Below are 20,127 nucleotides of genomic sequence, written 5' to 3' on the forward strand. Positions count from 1 at the left end.
TTTTTTCTGTCTAGACACTGGCCTCACACCATCTTTTCTGTCTCACTGCTGTCTTGTTCTCTTTGGTTAACCTTTTCTGTGTGCCAAAAAAAGATGCCAGAATCTTGCTCTTTTAGAATCGCTCTCTCTTTATCTCCCTCTGGCCATATTCACACTGCAGTTGTCACTCCTCTTCTGAGATCTATATGCTCCATATAAATATAATACTAAATAGTATAATATATCATTTAAATATAGTATATAATAGTACATATAATTTCAATATATTTATATCATATTTGTACATTTATATGGTCAAAATCCGTAAAATTGGGAAATATAATTGCAAATTGAATATACCATTTTGTTTTAAATAATTTGTGATCTTACAGAAATCATAGTAATATGCTGATTTCACGCTCATGCTTCTTTTGTGGAAACCATTATATATTTTTTACATTATATATCTTTTTGTCTGTTATATATTTTTGTAATTATTTTGTCAATCTAATGCATCTTTGCTAGATAAAGGTACTGTTTTTTTTCTTTCAAAACAAACAAACAAACAACAATTATGCAAATTAATGTAGATAAATAGCACCATTCACACACTACTTTTATTAAAAATTGATATATTTAGATGCCATCCATATTTCTTGTTGTCAAACTGGCCTCAGAGGTCTGTTTCCACCTCAGAGTAAGCAATAAAAAAAGTATTTGTGTGATAAAGTTTGAAATTAGAAAAAAGTCACAGTGCTGAGATATAAAGTCACAATTACTAGAAATAAAGTTGAAACTATGAGAAATCAAGTAGAAGATAAAAAGTCACATTGCGAGATATAAATAAGCATTTTTAGATAAAAAACAATTGCTGTTGCAAAGTTACAATTGAAAGAATTAAATTAAAATAAATAAAAATTATTCACTTTGAGATGGAAACAGTTTTTCACAGCATTCCACCCACACAAAGAACAATAATGTAGAGGCATCACTGCTGTTATTCCTCCTAAAACTTTAAAATGTCTATGTGAGGCAAAAAAGTAGAAAAATGCTGTAATAGGAAATCAAAAACAGTTGCAAAGAAATCAACTCCACCTGACTCTCTCTCTTTATCTTTTCAAGTGTAAGTATTTGAGCAAGGGTGAAATGCACGATCAGCTCAAGATGTTCATTGGCTGAAGGTGAGGAGAGCACACACACACACGCACACACACACACATACACACACACACACACACAGAGCAAGCGTCTCATCATTCCTCTCCCGTTTTGCTCATTAAGACATTACATAATCAACTTGTGGTTCAAATGAAGATGAAAATGAAAGCAGGAGTGCCAGTCCATCAGGCTGCGTACCCTTCCCTCCAAGGGGGCAGACGCTCTGTGATGGAACACCTATCACTGCCATAGCAGCTGTTCTTTTGGCTTTGCTGGGAACTGCCGGGACAAGCACTGTGCCATCTGGGGACCGGGTGCTAATATGTGTAGAACTACAAAGTTTGCTTGAATAAATTAAAGAAAAATGTTATTCTGTATCTTAAAGCAGGTGAACCGGAGAACATGAACATGAACCCACATTCCGAAGAGAGAAAGGATCACAGAGATTACTAACCTTGTTCACCTTATTCACAATTACTGAGCATGTTGCAGGAGCTAATTCATGCAAACTGAGTTTTTACAAAGGCTTTCAGGCCAGGCCTGGTTTTGAGGCTAGTATAAAGATCACAGAGGTGCATGATGGGAATATGTGAGACACAAACTAGAGAGTTTCTCCATGGTGCTCTTGAGCTGGACTGTCTCATCACTAAATAAACTGTTGCTTTACATGCTAACCAACCATGGAAGTTTCCAAAGGAGTATATCAGGATGGATCAGAGCATGAAAGTTGTTTGTCTGTTTAATGATGGAGTTGTATATCATTAGAACAGAGGGGTTCCAGATATGAATCAGAGCATGTTAATTATTTATTCTCTCTCCGTGCTGATTTGGCAGTTTTTGGGACTGATTAGCATACGCCGCAGTGTGGTGCATAAAGAGCAGCTTCATCAAGACCCCTCACTGCTAATGAGAGGGCACACCTCTAACATCTGACCTCAGTCAAAGAGACAGACAGAGAGAAGAAGAGAGAGAGATGGATGTGTGTTGCAGAGGTCTGTCAATTCTACTCTTTCTTGATCCTGTTACACAGCAAATGTGAACACCCACTGCAAAATAGAGGAATGAACATGCACAATTAAATGTTAACTTTTAAAAATAAGTAGCTTTAACACGGAACCTTTCAATTGCACAAAATGTTCTTCACACTAAGAAAAAAAGAGTTCTTTTAAGAACTGTTCGCTGAAAGGTTCTTTAGAGAACACAAAATTGTTCAATATTGGCTCATAGAATAAAAAAAATCTTTAATAACAACTGATAACCAAGATGGTACTGATACATTATGCTTTGAAGAAGTTCTATCATTGTTTACTCACACTCATGTTGTTCTAAAGCTCTATGAATCTTCGTTCTTCTGTGGAAAATGAAAGAAGATATTGTGAAGAATGTTTTGGTGTTTTTTTTTCCATACACTGAAAATCAATGGGGTCAAATGCTAAATGGAACATAAAACCTTGAAAAAACTTTTTTCTTTTTTTTACAAAATCACAAAGCCACATGTCTCAATATTTAAGTCACTTTTTCAAACCTTTGCTTGGTTTGAAATTTAATTTCCAAAAGGCCTAAGTTTTGAGAAATGTGTCCTAGCAATTGTAAAAACGGTAAAGAATGTTTCATTTTTTCCATACAATGTTAGCCAGTAATATTAAATGGTAATTTGCACCCACTGACTTTTACTCAATGGACCAAAAAATGCTCAAACATTCTTCAAAACCCACCTACTTTTATGTTCCATAGAAGAAAGTTATACAAGCAACGACGTGAGGACGAGTAAATGTTAACAGAAAATTCATTTGTGAATCCCTTTAGGTATGAGCTTAAAAGCAGGTATGTAGCCTCTCTAAATAAGGTCTAGCGATGGCTATGTCTTAATGTAGACAAATCCTGACCCACACACAACCTTTCTCCAGGACGGGTTCAGTCCTAAATTCAGGAAGCAAAGCAAACTGTACGTCAGTTAACATAGCAATTTCACCTTTCTCTCACCTCAGTGCACAATCCGTATATAACAACCATAAATTCTAGACAGCAATCATACAGCTCTGCCGCTTGCTTTCTTCTTCTTTCACCTTTTAAGTAGCTCTATAAAAAAGTTATTTAACTTTCGCACTGTCTCCAACACAAACCACACAGCTGTTCCCAGATGGTCCCCTTCTGTCAAACCCACTACAGCGAACACACACTTACACAATATCTGACACACACCTCACCTGCACCGAATTGGCCGATAAGGCACTGTTCAATGACTTTTATGCAAGATTTATGGATAGAAACACTTACGAAAATCCTTTTATCGACTGACATAACAGTTTTGCCTCTGGAAGGATTTCAAGACGTCTGCAATAAAAAGTGGAAAAACCTTGTGGGATTTGACTGTTTTGTTTTGTTTATTACGTTCCCATATTAAAAAGACATTACAGGGCATCTGTTTGGCTGTGTTCAGAAACGCGTCTCAAGAGGGGAACATGTAGTTTATGAGGAGAGTGCTGCGTATTTTAGGAGAGCCCATACTGTACATTAGGACCGCAACATTAGGTACATTAGGAAATGAAAAGCAGCAGATGAGATATCATTAATATATTATTCTCTTCTGCAGCAATGAAATCAAACAAAGAGCAAACTGAGACCTTTTGCTGATGCCTCTCACATTTTCTTATGAGAAAAAGAGCCAAGTCATCTCACATGTACTTCTTCTGGAGTTTCAGAAGAGATCTCAAAAATATCTTTAACTCTGCTCAGATTTTCCAAGATGCCAAAACTGCTATCAAATGTCAGAGATGTTCCTGCATTTGAAATGATTTTGAATTCAGACCTTCAATTCAAATTCGCAGATAAGGTAGAATTGAAATAACTGAAATTCCAAGAAATATTTTTTTCAAGATAGTGTTAATTATTTTCTTAAAAATGCCTTAGAAAGTTTTGGAAAAAAAAGCCATATGGACAGACAGACAGACAACACAGACAGATAGATAGATAGAATGATAGATAGAATGACAGACAGACAGACAGACAGACAGACATATAGATAGATTTTCTGCACGAGCACAGCACCGATTCACCGCACCAAGGAGATCACGCACAGAGAGCACCGGACCACCTCAGCAAGCCACTCTTCACTCTGAACCCACTGTTTGTTAATAAATCCACTCTCCGGGGTATTTATTTGAGCTCTCCTTGTCGCGTGATTCTTCCACCCCGTCATAGACAGACAGACAACACAGACAGACAGACAGATAGATAGATAGATAGATAGATAGATAGATAGATAGATAGATAGATAGATAGATAGATAGATAGATAGATAGATAGATAGATAGATAGATAGATAGATAGATAGATAGATAGATAGATAGATAGATAGATAGATAGAATGATTGCCCAAGCCTGGTCTCCATTAGGTCTCCTGGGCTATGATAGAGCAACCTCTGAACAAAAATTATCTCCTGAACATGCTGTGAAGAGGACATTGCACATATCTGGCTGATGTGGATGCTGGTTTATACTCCTGTGAGGAGGGCAAGGCATTATACACCACAGGAATAGACACAGGCAGAGAGAGAGACCTGCCACACTTTCATGTTTGTTTCCCATTATAATCTGTGGGTTGTAATGTGATAGTGAGTTCAGGTAAGGTTAACAGGATTTTTTAAAGCTCTTAAAACATGTGTTCAAAAAAGATTTGAGCACACGCACAGACACACACCCCCACATATCTCTGAGCACACACTTACAGAAGGAGCTGTTTTCGTCCTTTGTGCCGTCCAAGGTGCCATCGGGTAACATTTGCAGGTAGAAGCCATGCCGACAATACAGACGTGTGACGATACCTTTTAGCTGAGGCTCTGAAAAAAAGAGAGATAACATTTCATTAGACACGTTGTGCCTATGCTAGAAAAGGAAATCTCAACGCATCAAGAATACATGCTGGTGCTACAACAGTGAAGGTTATATCAGGATGACTGAATTAAGAAAGACACAGACACACTAACAAGCATAAACCAGTCAATAAATCTTTAATTTCACAGCTTACCTCAAAAGACTCGTACTGTGTCAGCCATAACAAACTCAAATACAAGCATCCATCTTTACAAAGCACATTACATTTACATTTATGCATTTAGGAGACGCTTTTATCCAAAGCGACTTACATTGCATTCAAGTTACAGTTTTTACATTTTATCAGCTCTTGCTTTCCCTGGGAATCGAACCCATGACCTTGGCGTTGCTAGCGCCAGGAGGAAGATAAGAAGTTGTTTCTGTCTGTACTGGACAATGGACTGCGATGTAATAACTGGAACAAAAACTTTCATCTCCTTTTCTTCTCAGAGCGTACAGCACCAACAAAACAAACTACACAAAAGAGTTCAGTGAACTACAATAACATTATCTAAACTCATTCTAGAAAGAGATGCAAAACAGAGGACTTGTTCAAATGTATTGCATAAAACTGTATCCAACTGACAAATAAGTACCTTGAAGTGATTGTCCACCCCAAAATGAATTATGTCATTGTTTACTCACCCTCATGTCGTTTTAAACCTGTGTGATTTTTTTTCTTTCTGTGGAACACAAAAGAAGATATTTTGAAGAAAAACAGTTTAGATTCCCATTGACTTCCATTATATTTTTGACCATACAAATCAGTGGAAGTCAAAATAGCTTATTTTGTGTTCTGCAAAAGCAGGAAACTCATACAAATTTGGAACGACAAGGGTGAGTAAATTATTTTCTGTGTATGTGTGTGTGAACTATCCCTTTAAATATTATGGTACAATATGGTAATAATCATTCAGTACCACGGTATATGTCACGTGTTTGAATTCCTTGAGTTTGTCCTTATTTGGTTTACTTCCTGTTCTCATTAGTTAATCCTCATTCATTCAGATCGCCTCTGTTAATTAATCATATCTTTACTCCTTGGTTTCCCTGTCTTTATAAGCGTTCAGTTTCTGTATGTTCCTTTGTCTTGGATTAACGTTATTTTGTATGGTCTACGTGTGTTGAAGCTCATTAAAGAATCCTTATGTTTACTTTGTCTTCGTGCGATATTTCTACAACCACGACCCGTGACAGTATACAACATATCAAAGTACCATGGTGCCTGATCCCACTGTATCATGGTACTTCCATAGTAATTTTTTAATGGGAATGTTGGGCTATCTGCTAAGAGAGGGCTCTTTCCTCTGCTTTAGAAAAGTTACTAAAAATCAAAAAGACCAAATAAAATATCTTCTGGTTTTATGGGTTTTTGAAGGAGAAGGAAGGTGATAGATAATCAAATGAACTATAACAGCTAATAAGGGATGTGGGCTAGCAGTCTGCTGGATATCTGTGTAAAACAACACAAGTAGGACACTTGTGTTAGGACACACAAGTAATGGAACAGGAATATTATGAGATGTCACTATGCTAAAGCATGTATATTAAAATCACATGCTTTACTATGTAGGAGACCAACCGCTATGGGTGTGCATACAGTTGCTTAATGACTTATAGTAACTAAACTGGCACATTTATAGAAATCATATTTTTAATATTATTAATAATAATAACTTAAAAGTGCATTGTGTCTGAAAATCTGAAGTGAATAAAGTAAAGGCAAAGGCATATTAAATGTAACAAATGGTGTTATCTAATTACCTTCAACAAAACTTCTACAAAAATAACACACAGCTTTTTTAAGGTGGATTTTAAGTGTAAACACAGGCTGCTCTTTAAATATTAAGCGATCCCATTAAAAGCACAGATGACAGGTAAAATGTCTATTGTTGCAGCAGCCGTCCAGAGCCTAGAGCCATAGTTTTCTAATATAATAATATATTAGAAAACTATTTAAAAAAGAAAATTAAGCTTTGCCATGACATTTTAGAATGTATTTAAATAGAAAATAGTTATTATAAATTGTAGTAATATTTCACAATATTACTGTTTTTATTATATTTTTGATCAAATAAATGCAGCCTTGCATGGTGAGCGTAAGAAAAATCTTACCAACCCCAATCTTTTAGTGATCTCTTTTTCTTTTTGTCACTCTTTTTTCCCCAAATGCTCACTTTGTGTGCCTCTCCCATTTCCTCTCAGCACTCCCTCTATGTAAAACACTGCAGAAATAGTTTGGTCTTTCTCTCTGCAGGCCTCTATTTGCTAGTGTCCATTGATCAGTTCTGAAGGTGAGACCCTGAGGGGCCAAACTACAGTTTTAACATTCAGCTACATGGCACAGTGTCTGGCTGCCACCGCCACAGTCCACAGACAAATCACCGCTCACAGAAGCCGCGAAAGAAATATGTGTGCACTTTTGCATTAAAGGCTCCACACAAAGCAAAGAGGCTGCAAATAACGATATTCACAGATTAAACCCACATATTCTGCCGCGATAAGGCACATTTCCTTCATCTCCTCCGACTCGGTTGATTCGGGTTGTGTAGGAAATTCCCCGCAGATCTGTCTTTGTCAGCCTCTTTAGTAGCGCTGCCGTGACACGCTTTGAAAGCCACACACAGAGCGGCGCTGATACACAAGCCCTCTCTGTCTTCAGTTTGCACTGCATACCCATAAAACCCATCTCCGGGGACAGAGGGTATGAAGGGCACTCCTGATGGGTGATATTGATGTGCGTTTGAGTGCGTGCGCTCAGGGATGCCAGTCTGCCAAGAGCCCAGGCTTCAACAAAAGTTACACAGACACATTGGCCCACCAGGGACATCACCTGGTTAGAGATCTCCTTTCCCTCTCTATGCCTCGCTATCTCTCCTATAAGCCCCGTCAGGGTGAGTTATGTGGTTTTGCATCTCCCTGAATAACACCATAAATCAACCAATCAGCTGGAGATGGAGTCGTCGCCTTCCCGAGGGGGAGAGAAAAGTGAACGAGTGTTACAGAGGGAGAACAAGAGAGTGGGCAGAAGTTATGACACGGTTATTTTATTGGAAGACATTCACATGCTAAATAAAAGAGGAAGACTCTCATACTTCACGCAAAGCATCGATAAAGCTTTCAGGCACAACAGATCCCAACAAAAGTCTGGCTCCTCCACTGCCATATTTCATTCGGAGCAAGAAAGGGAGAGGGGAGAAGAGAGACGAAGAGAGATACAAACATAAATAAGACTACATTTATTATCCAGCATGTGAGCACATTAAAGGGGTCATATCATAGATTTTCAAAAATCTTTTTTTTCTTGAAATCCACTTACCATGTGTTCGTGATGATCATTTACTTTCTCTGACTTTCTTTGAGAAATAAAATGTCTGTTTTTTTTGTTCTGACTTTAATAAATGCCATTTCATCAGTACTTACAGTTTCAGTCTTTTTTTTTTTTAAGAAATGAATGGTTACACTTTATTTTAAGGTGCCATTGTTACAGTGTAATTATACATTTAAGTACTGAGTAATATTAATTAAATACATGTATTTACTATATAGTTAGGGTTAGGATTGTGGTTTGGTTTTGGCTTACTTGCATGTCATTATACAGAATTTATTGTTTTTATAATAGTAAATACATGTCACGTGTAACTGTCATGAATCTGGTCTATGAACTTCCGCTAACTCACCACCAGAGGTCACTCACTCACCACATGGACTCTTGCACCACACTAACTGTTGCACGCCACCTCAGACTACAATTCCTATCATCCATTGCACTGACGACACACAGCTGATTGCACTGATCACACACCCTACATAACCATGGACTTCCTCTTCCTCTCTGCCGAGTATTGTATTGCGTTTATCACTCCCCTAGTGTTAGCTGCCTTACTGAGCCATTCTGGGTTTTTCTGTTTAGTTCTAGTATTGTTCTGCATTTATAACTCTCCTAGTTTTAGCTGCGATACAGAACCCACTTTGTTGTCATAGTCTTGCCTTATGTGTTTTTCTAGTGTTTTGATTCTTGCCCGTGTTTCCTGTATTTACCCCTTTGCCTTGCCATTTGGACTCTGTTTGCACACCTCTTGGACTACTGCTCGTATACCTAGATTATCTCTCTGCCTTGCCCTGTTGGATATTGTTCGCCAATCGTCGACTCTTGCTAGCCCTAGGATTGCTCTGTGTCTTGCCCGTACCATACCTGTTTGCCGTTGTTTGACACTGCCTGTTTATTGACTATGTTTATAAATAAAAGCTTACAATTGGATCCGCACGTCTCACGTCTTTTTCGCCCCGTTACAGAAACATTTGGTGAAATAAAGTGTTACCAAATTAATACTTATATTCAGTAAGAATGTATTAAATTGACCAGTTACAATAAAGGCTTTTACAGTGTTATAAACATAAAAAGGGAGGACAGGGAGGAGACAAGGGAAGCCTCCAGGGCGGATCAGGAGACTTGGGAGGCCATGGCGGGACAGGAGACTCTGGAGGCCATGGCGGCATTGGAGACTCGGGAGGCCATGGCGGATCTGGGAGCTTGGACAGCCATGGCGGATCTGGGAACTTGGATGGCCATGGCAGATCCGGGGACTCGGGGGGCCATGGCCTAATTTTTTTGGCAGGCCAAGGTGGCTCAAGGGGTTCTGTGGACTTGGCTCTAGGTCCAGCCACACAGGCAGAGGGTATATGGAACCCCCCCCCAACATTTTCTTGGGGAAGTTCCCCTCTGGGAGCCATTGAGGAGGAACAGGTTCTGTGAGGCGCTCTGGAGGAGCGGGCTCTGTGGGGCGCTCTGGAGGAGCGGGCACTAGAGGGTGCTCTGACGGCGCGGTCACTTGGGGGCGCTCTGGAAGCGCGGACTCTTGGGGGCGCTCTGGAGGCACGGACACTTCAGGTCGCTCTGGAGGCGCAGACACTTGAGGGCACTCTGGAAGCGCGGACTCTTGGGGGCGCTCTGGAGGCACGGACACTTCAGGGCGCTCTGGAGGCGCAGACACTTGAGGGCACTCTGGAGGCGCGGACACTTGAGGGTGCTCTGGAGGCACGGACACTTGAGGGCACTCTGGAGGCACGGACACTTCAGGGCGCTCTGGAGGCGCAGACACTTGAGGGCGCTCTGGAGGCACGGACACTTGAGGGCACTCTGGAGGCGCGGAGCTGGATGGGACCAGCAGAGACATAGGAGGGTGCTCTGGAGGTGCGGACACTTGAGGGCACTCTGGAGGCACGAAGCTGGACGGGACCAGCGGAGACATAGGAGGGCGCTCTGGAAGCGCGGACACTTGAGGGCGCTCTGGAGACACGGACACTTGAGATCGCGGAGCTGGACGGAACCAGTGGAGACATAGGAGAGGCAGGAAGGCTGGACGGGACCAGCGGAGACGAAGGAGAGTACTTGCGAGGCGCTTCTGCCATATATTCTGCCGGCGGGCTTGGGCTGGCCATGGAGGGCGAACTTGCGGTGGTCACAGACGGCGACATTTATTTAGCCGCGGGTGGTGGCACGGGCTTTGTCACCCTCGAGGGAGCTGGAGAGGGCGAGCGGTACGAAAGCCCGTGCAAAATCAAGCGGCTCCTTGGTGGCGTGAGCCATTAAAATGAACTGTGTACGTTCATCCATACCCTTTGTTGGTCGTGTCTTCTGTTACGCGTTGCTGCAGTAGGAGGCAGGAAGATGAGGGATTCAGAGTGATAAGGTTCTTTAATGGTACGAACGTATTCAACAACAGAGATAACCGCATAAACATAACTTTAAGACACGACAAAGGAAACAACAGAACTGAAGGCTTATATAGAAGCCAAACTAATGAGCAATGATTAACACAAAACAGGTAAAAGGACTAAACGATGATTAACTAATGACAGGAAACCGACCAAATAAGGACAAACAGAACTAAACTGAAACCAAACCGTGACAACTACAACACTGAGAAAAATAAGAAATGTTTCTTGAGCACCAAATAAGCATGTTAGAATGATTTCTGAACGATCACGTGACAGTCGGGAATAATTCACAGGAATATTCATAATATTATTAATATTAATCACATGAATAAATGACATTTTAGCCTTGGTGAGCATGACTTCTTTCCAAAACATTTTTTAAAATCCCAAATCTTTGAATGGTAGTTATTGCACATTTCAATGCTAGAAAAAATTACTTTGTAAGAAATCCTATTAAGAGTTAAAATTTCCACTGTACAAATGTGCAATGCAGAACTAACTGTATACTACTGTATAACGGCCAGAATCTATTTTAATGTACAACAAATTCAGTTCAAATTCAACAAAACTAAAAGCACATAAATCAGATCATCTTATAAACATAATTCTGATTCCTCTCAACTGCCTCTTCATATTAAAAACCTGCAGACTACTTCTTGTTTTGCATAAATTACAAAAACATACTTGTCAAGCACAATATTGTCTGTGCCGAGCTAACAGGAGTGGAAGCGTACAAGTGCATGCTTCATATTCAGAGGACGTATTGGGCTAAAGTGCATAAAATTACAGTGGACGCTCCCTGCGGCCTAATGTGACTGTGAGTAATGAAGGGGGGCGGGGCAGAGCTAGCCAAGGCTGTAATGGCAATATTTAGCTGGACAATCAATCACTTGCCCTGGGAACAACTCTTACATTTCTCACCAAACAACATCTATCTATCTATCTATCTATCTATCTATCTATCTATCTATCTATCTATCTATCTATCTATCTATCTATCTATCTATCTATCTATCTATCTATCTATCTATCTATCTATCTATCTATCTATCTATCTGACATTAGATCATTGTATCATATTCTATCTATCCATTAAAATCTATCTATTAACTGTTGATCAACTACCCATCCTTCTATCTCTATCTCTCTATCATGGTTAGATCATATTATCTTTCTATTTCCATCCATCCATTCAAATCTTCCCCCATCCATCCATCATCCATCCATCCATCATCCATTGTTAGATCATTGTATAATTATCTCCATCCATTTAAATCCATCTCCTTCTATCCATCCATTGTTAGATCATTGTACTGTTTTTTTCCAGGCATCCATCTCTATCCATCATTCATCCATATCTATCTCCATCTATCCATCCATCCATTGTGAGATTCCATTGTTCATTCATTCTATCTATTAGTCTTTCTGTCAATGGATGTCAATGCAGGGGAATGTCAACAAAAACAGCCACATACATACACACACAGAGGTCACAACAGACAGGAATGTGCAGTTTGGGATTAATTAAAGTCAGACTAATGGGCACTTTTTCCTCTGTAAAGCTTAATGATTTGTGTCTAAATGAGTTGGGACATGTCTGAGGCCTGCTGATAGCAGGATGACAGAATGCAGGGAAGGGGAGAGATGGAGAAGAAAAGCAGCTGCCACCAGAGAACATAGTGAGAATAACAAAAGAAAGAGATGAAAGGAAAAGATAAGACATCACTGAAAAAGAGAAAGAAAGAAAGAAAGAAAGAAAGAAAGAAAGAAAGAAAGAAAGAAAGAAAGAAAGAAAGAAAGAAATATGATGATGATGAATGATACTGTTAATATTTAAAGCAGAAAAGCAAATATTACTTTTTACTTATTACTTATTACTCTGATTACATTCTTAATAATTTGCCTCTGTCTACATGGAGTAGTAGATTTAAAAAATGTGTGGAAATCTGTGTCAGAGATTGTTGATATTAGTTACATTCATGCATTATGCACTTCTGTATTTATGCCCCGATTGAATTTTTAGTAATTTCAAAATACAATCTTATCCTTTTTCTTCTTTGCCATCAAATTTTCAACATTTTCGTTACACAGCCCACCAATCATGTTTGGGCATCCATCCAACTCCACAAAAACAAACTAGTGACCAACAGCGACTTGGCGACCTCCAGTGATAAAATCACTGCCAGTGGGAACAGGGCTTAACTAAACTAATCCAGGTATCTTTTCATCTCTCTTTCAATTTATTCAGAGGTAAAAGGCTCACTGAACATTGACCTCAGGACACAACAACCCAGATATCTCCATCTGCACTTGCACCACTTGTGCTTTATACATTTCTGGAGATGCTACAGAAGGTTTACACACCAGCACTCGGTTGCTTGTGTAACTTTTTGTGTATGTTTGTCTCTTATGCTCACCGAGACTGCATTTATTTAATAAAAATAGAGTAAAAACTGTATTATTGTGAAATATTATTGCAATTTAAAGCAATTTTCTATTTCAATATATATGCAAAATATTTCAGTATTCTCATTTCAGTAATCTCATAGGTTTATTTTAACTGTGAGAGACAGAATAACAACAAAAAAATCCAGAAAAACGCATTTAAAAAAAGTTATAAATTTATTTGCATTTTAATGAGTCAAATAAGTATTTGACCCCTTCGCAAAACTTGGGGGCAAAACCCTTATTGGCAATCACAGAGGTCAGACGTTTCTTTTAGTTGGCCACCAGGTTTGCACACATCTCAGGAAAGACTTTGTCCCACTCTTCTTTGCAGATTCTCTCCAAGTCATTAAGGTTTTCAAGGCTGACGTTTGGTAACTCAAACCTTCAGCTCCCTCCACAGATTATCTATTGGATTAAGGTCTGCAGACTGGCTAGGCCACTCCAGGACCTTAATGTGCCTTTTCCTGAGCCACTCCTTTGTTGCCTTGGCCGTGTGTTTGGCCATTCCAGCTTTGTGTATATCTACAATCTTGTCCCTGCCATCCTTGAACAGCTCTTTGGTCTTGGCCATGGTGGAGAGTTTGGAATCTGATTGACTGATTGCTTCTGTGGACAGATGTCTTTTCTACAGGTAACAAAACTGAGATTAGGAGCAGTCCCTTTAAGAGAGTACTCCTAATCTACAGTTTATGAACAAACACAAAAAAGTAAATATAATGTTTTAAATGCTATTGTACAAATTAATTTTATTGTAATTTATAGTATGAAAACTGGATTTTACAGTTATAATATTAAAGAAACAATATATATTTGTGTGTATACACACACACACACACACACACAATCATATATATGCCTATTTTACCTTTCAAGCCCAGTTGGTCTGTTGTAAGGAGTCTTGCTCTATTCTGTCATGAGGTATTGTTCTATTGTTAACCTCCGAGACACAGACATAGAGACTGAGACAGAGTTTACCTATAGAACAACAGTTGTTCCTGACACTGCCATCCTGCTGTATTAACCTCACCCAAAGAGTCGGCAAATAGAGAGAGAGATGAAAAGAGAGGGAAGCAATTAGCCCGTGAGAAGTGCGTGTGTGTCCCTGTCTGCTTTCTTTCTCTTCCCAGGTCCACCAGCCTCTCTTCTTTCCTCTGCTCTGGCCTCTGGAAAGTGCTGAGCTGGCTCTTTCCCTCGCTCTGTCCTTCTCCTCCCTTCTTGCCCATGTTCTTTTGCTCTCTCGCAGCCATTCAGAGTCACGGCAGTGGGACATGAACACAATGCTAATCAGGTGTTCTTCTTCATATCTGCCACTCCCGCTCTCTCTCTCTCTTGCTGGCGGTGATGTCAGAAGTCATAAAGCAAGAAAACAGCCGGCCTGCGTATTTGTTCCTCCCTTCACTTTCATTTACTCTGTCCTTCATTCACATGCAGCAATACTATTTCAGGTTGACTAACATGTCTTGCCTCTAATCCAGGGATAAACACTTACAAATGTCAGTTTTAAGACTAGATTTTACATTTTCTGAATGCATGCACCCAGCCAACAAAAGAATGTTTTAATAATGTTTTGGTTATGTTCGCATATTGATGAATGTACCCTGAACATTAAAAACGTCTATTTTTAAGCAATACTGTATGTTAAGGGAACATTCCATTATATAATTTGCATAAAGTAAGGAGACGTCACTTTTGTGAGACTGTCCACTTTTTCTTGGAGTTCTGGGGGAGTTTCTAGGTGGTTGTTTACTGAATTACCATGGTAAAGCACGAGAGAGCACATCTCAAACCCTCCAGATACAATTTAAATTATACAGATTATTCTTCACATAGGTGTGCTGAGCAAGAAGTGTGCATACGTGTTGTAGCTTTAGAGTTTAGTTGTGCAAAATGTTCCGCTCTAATGATTATGTGTATGGATTACTTCTGACGTTCTAAATTAGGACTTGCTCACGACATGCTGGGCAGGCAGCCGGAGATGTCAGAATGCGATGACATCATCCCAAGCAGCTGGCATCACCACGGCAACAGGAGACCCAAAGAGTTCTGGCCCCCTCCTGCCACTTCACCTGCACTGGACAACCATCACTGCAGAAGAAACTCAATCACAACTCAACTATGTATGTATGTATGTGTATCCATAATTTAATGTTAAAATGTCAATAGTTGTCATATTTGATCAATTTAATACTTTTAAAAAATACCCTATCTTTAAAATATCTTTTCACTCTCCTTGTACTTTTCTCCCTGAGGTCATCTGCTCATCTTGATCTTTTCCTTTCTCACTGTAGGTCAGTCTGTAATCATATCTTACACACCATACATCTCATGAGTCAATACTCCTTAATTAAACTAATCTGTTCCTTATTCTTCTCTTAGGTCCCAGCCTGAAAACAACACACCTTATCCCGCTTTTCACTCATTTGTTCAGCCACAATGAGTTCATTCATTGCAACTAACACAAAATCTGACATCAGAAACACAATTGTGATGTACTACAAAGCGTTTGAACTAGTGGGCTGAAGCAATCAAGTCATTGATATGACATATTACATAATTTAATACAAAAAATGTAGACTAAATGAGCAATTATGTCTTATAAACATGAACATGCTGATGCAATAGAGCGAAATCAACAAAAACTGACATTTGCACGCACTCAAATCTATCTCTGAATAAAATCAATCTTTAATACAAGCTGCAATGCTATAGATGACATACAGTAATATATGTGTGTGATATGGGAGAAGGTAGGACATAATTGCTAAATTGGATCACTCTTGATTAATCTGTTATCAAATGAAGACTTGATTCATGTTTAACATTGTGATGCGTCGGCATTGCTTTTATGCACACTACTAGTTCTCATTTAGACATGATGAGAACACACCCTGCAGAGACTGCAGACACACACACACACACACACACACACACACACTTGCAGAGGTTTCCCCCTGTGACCACCATCCTCTATCTCTCACTCTCATTCACACTCTCCTCAAAGGTGATTCATTCATTGGTGCCACGTTTGCATCGATTCACTGCGGTAATGCGGAATCTGGGTTGCCAGGTATTCCACACACAAATCTCTCCAGACTACACGGGGAAGGGCTTTCCTTAAGTGTATCCTTGAGGGGATCTGGAAACCCCCTTAGAAAATGCCTGGCACCTTCTTAAAGGCTGGCTCCTGACTGTATATAATGAGGCTTATCAATGAAATAATTACAGTCTTGGAATTCTGGAACAAACACAACTAATTGCCTGACTTTATCCCAGAGGATTTAGTTAGTGTGGGTAAAAAAGTTATATTTCAGTGAAAGAAAAAAAGTGGGAGAAAGGTTGATTTTCAATAATATTAACAACATGCCCTTGTTCTTCAAGATAATTTAGAAGTGAAGACTTTTATTTAGCTTTAGTTTGTACAGTATTTTTATCATAGGAATAAACAGACCCTCTTGTTGTTCATCTCCTAAAAATCTGATTTATTCACTCTAAACCCACCTCTAACCAGTCATTAAAATACATTCAAATGGGTTATATTAAGAATTATTTTTCTTTCTAATCAATATACTGTACAGAGTGGTGTCCTGCACAGCTGTCACACCAGTCCAATAAAATAAAATCCAAACTAATATGCCACCATTAGTGCTATAGAGCCAGTATTACAATCCCTCAAATAAGAATCAAACAGAAACGGTGTGATTTTTATTTTTTTTATATTTTTATTTTATTTTATTTAGCAAGGATGCCTTAAATTGACCAAAAGTGACAGTATAGATGTTTATAGTTTTACAAAAGTTTTCTATTTCATTTAATTTAATTTCTCTTTCATTTCATATAAAACTATTTGCCAAAGGGATAATACAAACAAATCTAATTCAAGATATAATCTCAATGTTCTTATCAATTTAACCAAATAAAATGAAGTGGTTTAAAAATCTATGAATGTAAGGGACACCTTTTATCTCCCCCATCACCATTTATTTGACCTAAAGCTTTATTAATTTTTTCACTTGATTGTCAATGCCAAAATTGCTTCCCTACACAGGGCAGTGACACACTATGTTAACCCCTGTCAGGATTCTGCCCTGACAGTCTTGTCTGTCTTGTCCCTGTTCAATGTTTCTTTGTTTGTTTTGTGTCTGAGCACATGGCTCTGTCTCTGTTTGTGTTTGCCACATGCTCCTCTGGTCCAACCTCCCTGTTTCCCATGGTCACGCCCCCTTGTTTAGTCCTTGTCTAGTCCTCGTTTACGTGATTGTGTCCACCTGATCCTCATGTGCTCTGCTCCTTTATATTGTACTCCTTTCCCTCATGTCTCTGCTGGTTCGTTGCGTGCGTTCCTTGTGTGAAAGAGAATTTATTGTCAGTCTACTAGTCGTATTGAGTAGTGTTGTTTTTTGCTCTCCTTATCTGTCTAGCTTTGCATTGGTTCTCTTGAGGTTTATCAAGATTCCTTTGCTTTTGTTATTTTGCTCTAGTCTAGTTCCTGTTTTTTAATTTTGTTCTAGTTTTCGTTAGCCTCTAGTTTGGCTTCTTTTCTTTATTTTGATTTTCGTCTTAGCCAGTTTATATTCCAGTTAGATTCCTGGAATTTGCTTTTTGGTTCTTTCTTTTGATTTATTTGCTCTCAGCAGTTTGATTTTGGTTTTTCCTTTTTAGTCATAGCATGTAGTCATAGATGTTTTATTTTGTTGCTTGTTATTTTGTCTTGTCTTGTTTAGTGTTTGTTCCTGTTCTGTGTCCTGATTCCCCCGGGCTGCCGTTCTCAAGACCTGGCTATCTGACTGGACTGGTTTCACTACAGCTCAAAGTATCAAGCCCTGGCTGCTGTTCTCAAGAACTGGTTAACTGATTGGACTGGGTTCACTACAGCTCTAAGTGTCAATCACTGGTTACCCAAGCTGCTGCCTGATCTCCATTGATATCATTGACTGGTGTTGCTCTATCTCCTTTGCTCTCTAGCCTAGCTTGGTCCAGGTCTGACTTCGGTCATCCTCCTGTTTTCCAGCGGACTGCCCTTTTCTATTGTTTGGACTCACTTCAGCCCTGTTTATTTCAATCTTGTCAATAAATGTCACTCCCTTGATAATTCTGCATCTGGGTCTCTCTCTAGTATCTGCTGTGCCAAGAACCCTGACAGAACGAACCAGCCATCACCAGACCCAGCAGAATGAGTCTTAAAATTGTTCCACCTGCCACTGCAGAAGGGAGACTGGCGCTCCAACGGGCAGTGTCATTGCTTCGTCAGGAGGGCATGGATCCACGGGGCTTTGCTCAGTTCTTTTGGACCATGGCTAGGGGCCTAAAATATGATGATGCAGTCCTGAAGGAGGTCTTCAACCTCGCTCTGGATGACCCTCTGCCACGATGGGAGATGGAGCAATTGCATGTTTTGAGTTTTTGGGACTTCTCCCTTTATGTGCATCACCGTAAAGACTGGCAGATCCTTAACCCTCCTGAGGATGTCTGCAGTGACCACCCTGCCCTCCTTCCTCCTTTGAGTCAAGTCCACGATCATCATCTGACTCCTACTGAGAAACGAAGGAACAGAAGAAAGCGGGCGGCTCGAGTTGCTGCATCTACCAGAGAGTCTTCAGAGTCTGCTCCTGCCAGTCCAGAGCCGGTCGAGTCTGCTCCTGCCAGTCCAGAGCCGGTCGAGTCTGCTCCTGCCAGTCCAGAGCCTGTCGAGTTTACACCAGTCATCCCTGAGTCCGTTGAGTCCACCCAAGTTATCCTAGAGTCTAAGTCTGTTCAAATCCTCCCAGTTCGGGTCAAGGTATCTTCAGTCGTCCCTGAGTTGTTTGAGAGGGTTGCAGGCATGCCAAAAGTGGCCAATCATGCTCCTTTGAGCCCTCCAAGACCTAAAAGGAGGGCACACATTGTGCAGTCAAATGCTCTTCCAGAGGTCCCAAGCACATTGGTCCAGGACGACCAGAGTCAGGAGAGTCTGATTCAAGAGGTCCCTAATCCTGTGGTCCAGGAGGATTCGACTCAGTTGGTCCTGTTTTCTGTGGTTCCAGAGGTATACAGCCCGGAACCAACCCCTAAGCCGCCTACTTCACCAGCTAAGTCTGTGTTAAAGGAACCTGAGACTGCACCGTCTGAATTTATGGGACCTATTTCGTCCAAGGTGGGCACTGCTGCTTCAACTGAGACTGTTCTTGACCTGGCCATGGAGGCCATTCCAGAGCATCTCACCCTGCCTGTTATGGCCATGGAGGCTACCTCAGAACAGCGAGCCAATCCTGTTGTGTCCACAGAAACCAATCTTGTTTGTCATCTGATGCTTTCAGAAACCCTTCCTGCAATGGCCATGGAGGCCATCCCTGAGCAGCTCGCTGTCATTACCACACAGGCCAATCCTGAGCAGCCAGTACTCTCAGCCACAGTTCCGGTCCAGGCCTCACAACCTCCAGGGTGTACTCCAGCCCAGGAGTATCCAGAGTTCTTCGGAGTAGCCCAGGAAAGCTATCCCCAGTCAGTCCCTGACCCTGTCAGTGCAGCCCAGGGAAGTACACCTGAGTCAAGTCCAGTGTCTGTCCCTGAAGTTCTGGGGAGTGCGTCCAAGTCAGTACCTGAGACCGTTTTTGTGCCTTCTGAGCCTCTTCCCCAAGGGTTCACCCTCCCTATCAGAGCAGTCATGGCCCCTGAGTTTGTCCCAGGGTCTTTCACCAGTCAAGAGTTGGCCCCGGAGACCGAGACCACTAAGGCCATTTTCAAGACTCCACCAGCGAAACAAGTCCATGTCTCCAGAAGGACCACCAACAAGGTCCCCATCCCACCCTCCCTGTCACCAAGGCCTTACGAGTTCGTTAAGCCGACAACTCCATGGAGGGCCACAAACTCTTTCCCTGGAGTATTTTCCTCCCCAGTCCCACCTCCTATGTTTTCCGGTTGTCCTGGAACTCAAGGTTTCCTTCCCAGCCGGCCCTCCCAGTTTGTGCCCCC

The 20,127-nt window shown here is 40.6% G+C and overlaps 1 protein-coding gene across 1 annotated transcript in view; it reads right to left on the reverse strand.

Annotated features, from left to right (window-relative positions):
- Nucleotides 1–20,127, reverse strand: part of LOC306883352 (fibroblast growth factor 11-like) — a gene marked incomplete at both ends in the record, with an annotated part of 54,134 nt that overhangs the window by 17,178 nt on the left and 16,829 nt on the right. Inside the window, one exon of the mRNA XM_079438542.1 lies at nucleotides 4,866–4,976. Within this exon, the coding sequence (XP_079294668.1) occupies nucleotides 4,866–4,976 (111 nt within the window). The remainder of the gene's footprint in view (nucleotides 1–4,865; nucleotides 4,977–20,127) is intronic.

This window comes from Barbus barbus, assembly GCF_936440315.1.
Source record: "Barbus barbus genome assembly, chromosome: 2".
In the NCBI taxonomy this organism is placed as follows: Eukaryota; Metazoa; Chordata; class Actinopteri; order Cypriniformes; family Cyprinidae; genus Barbus; species Barbus barbus.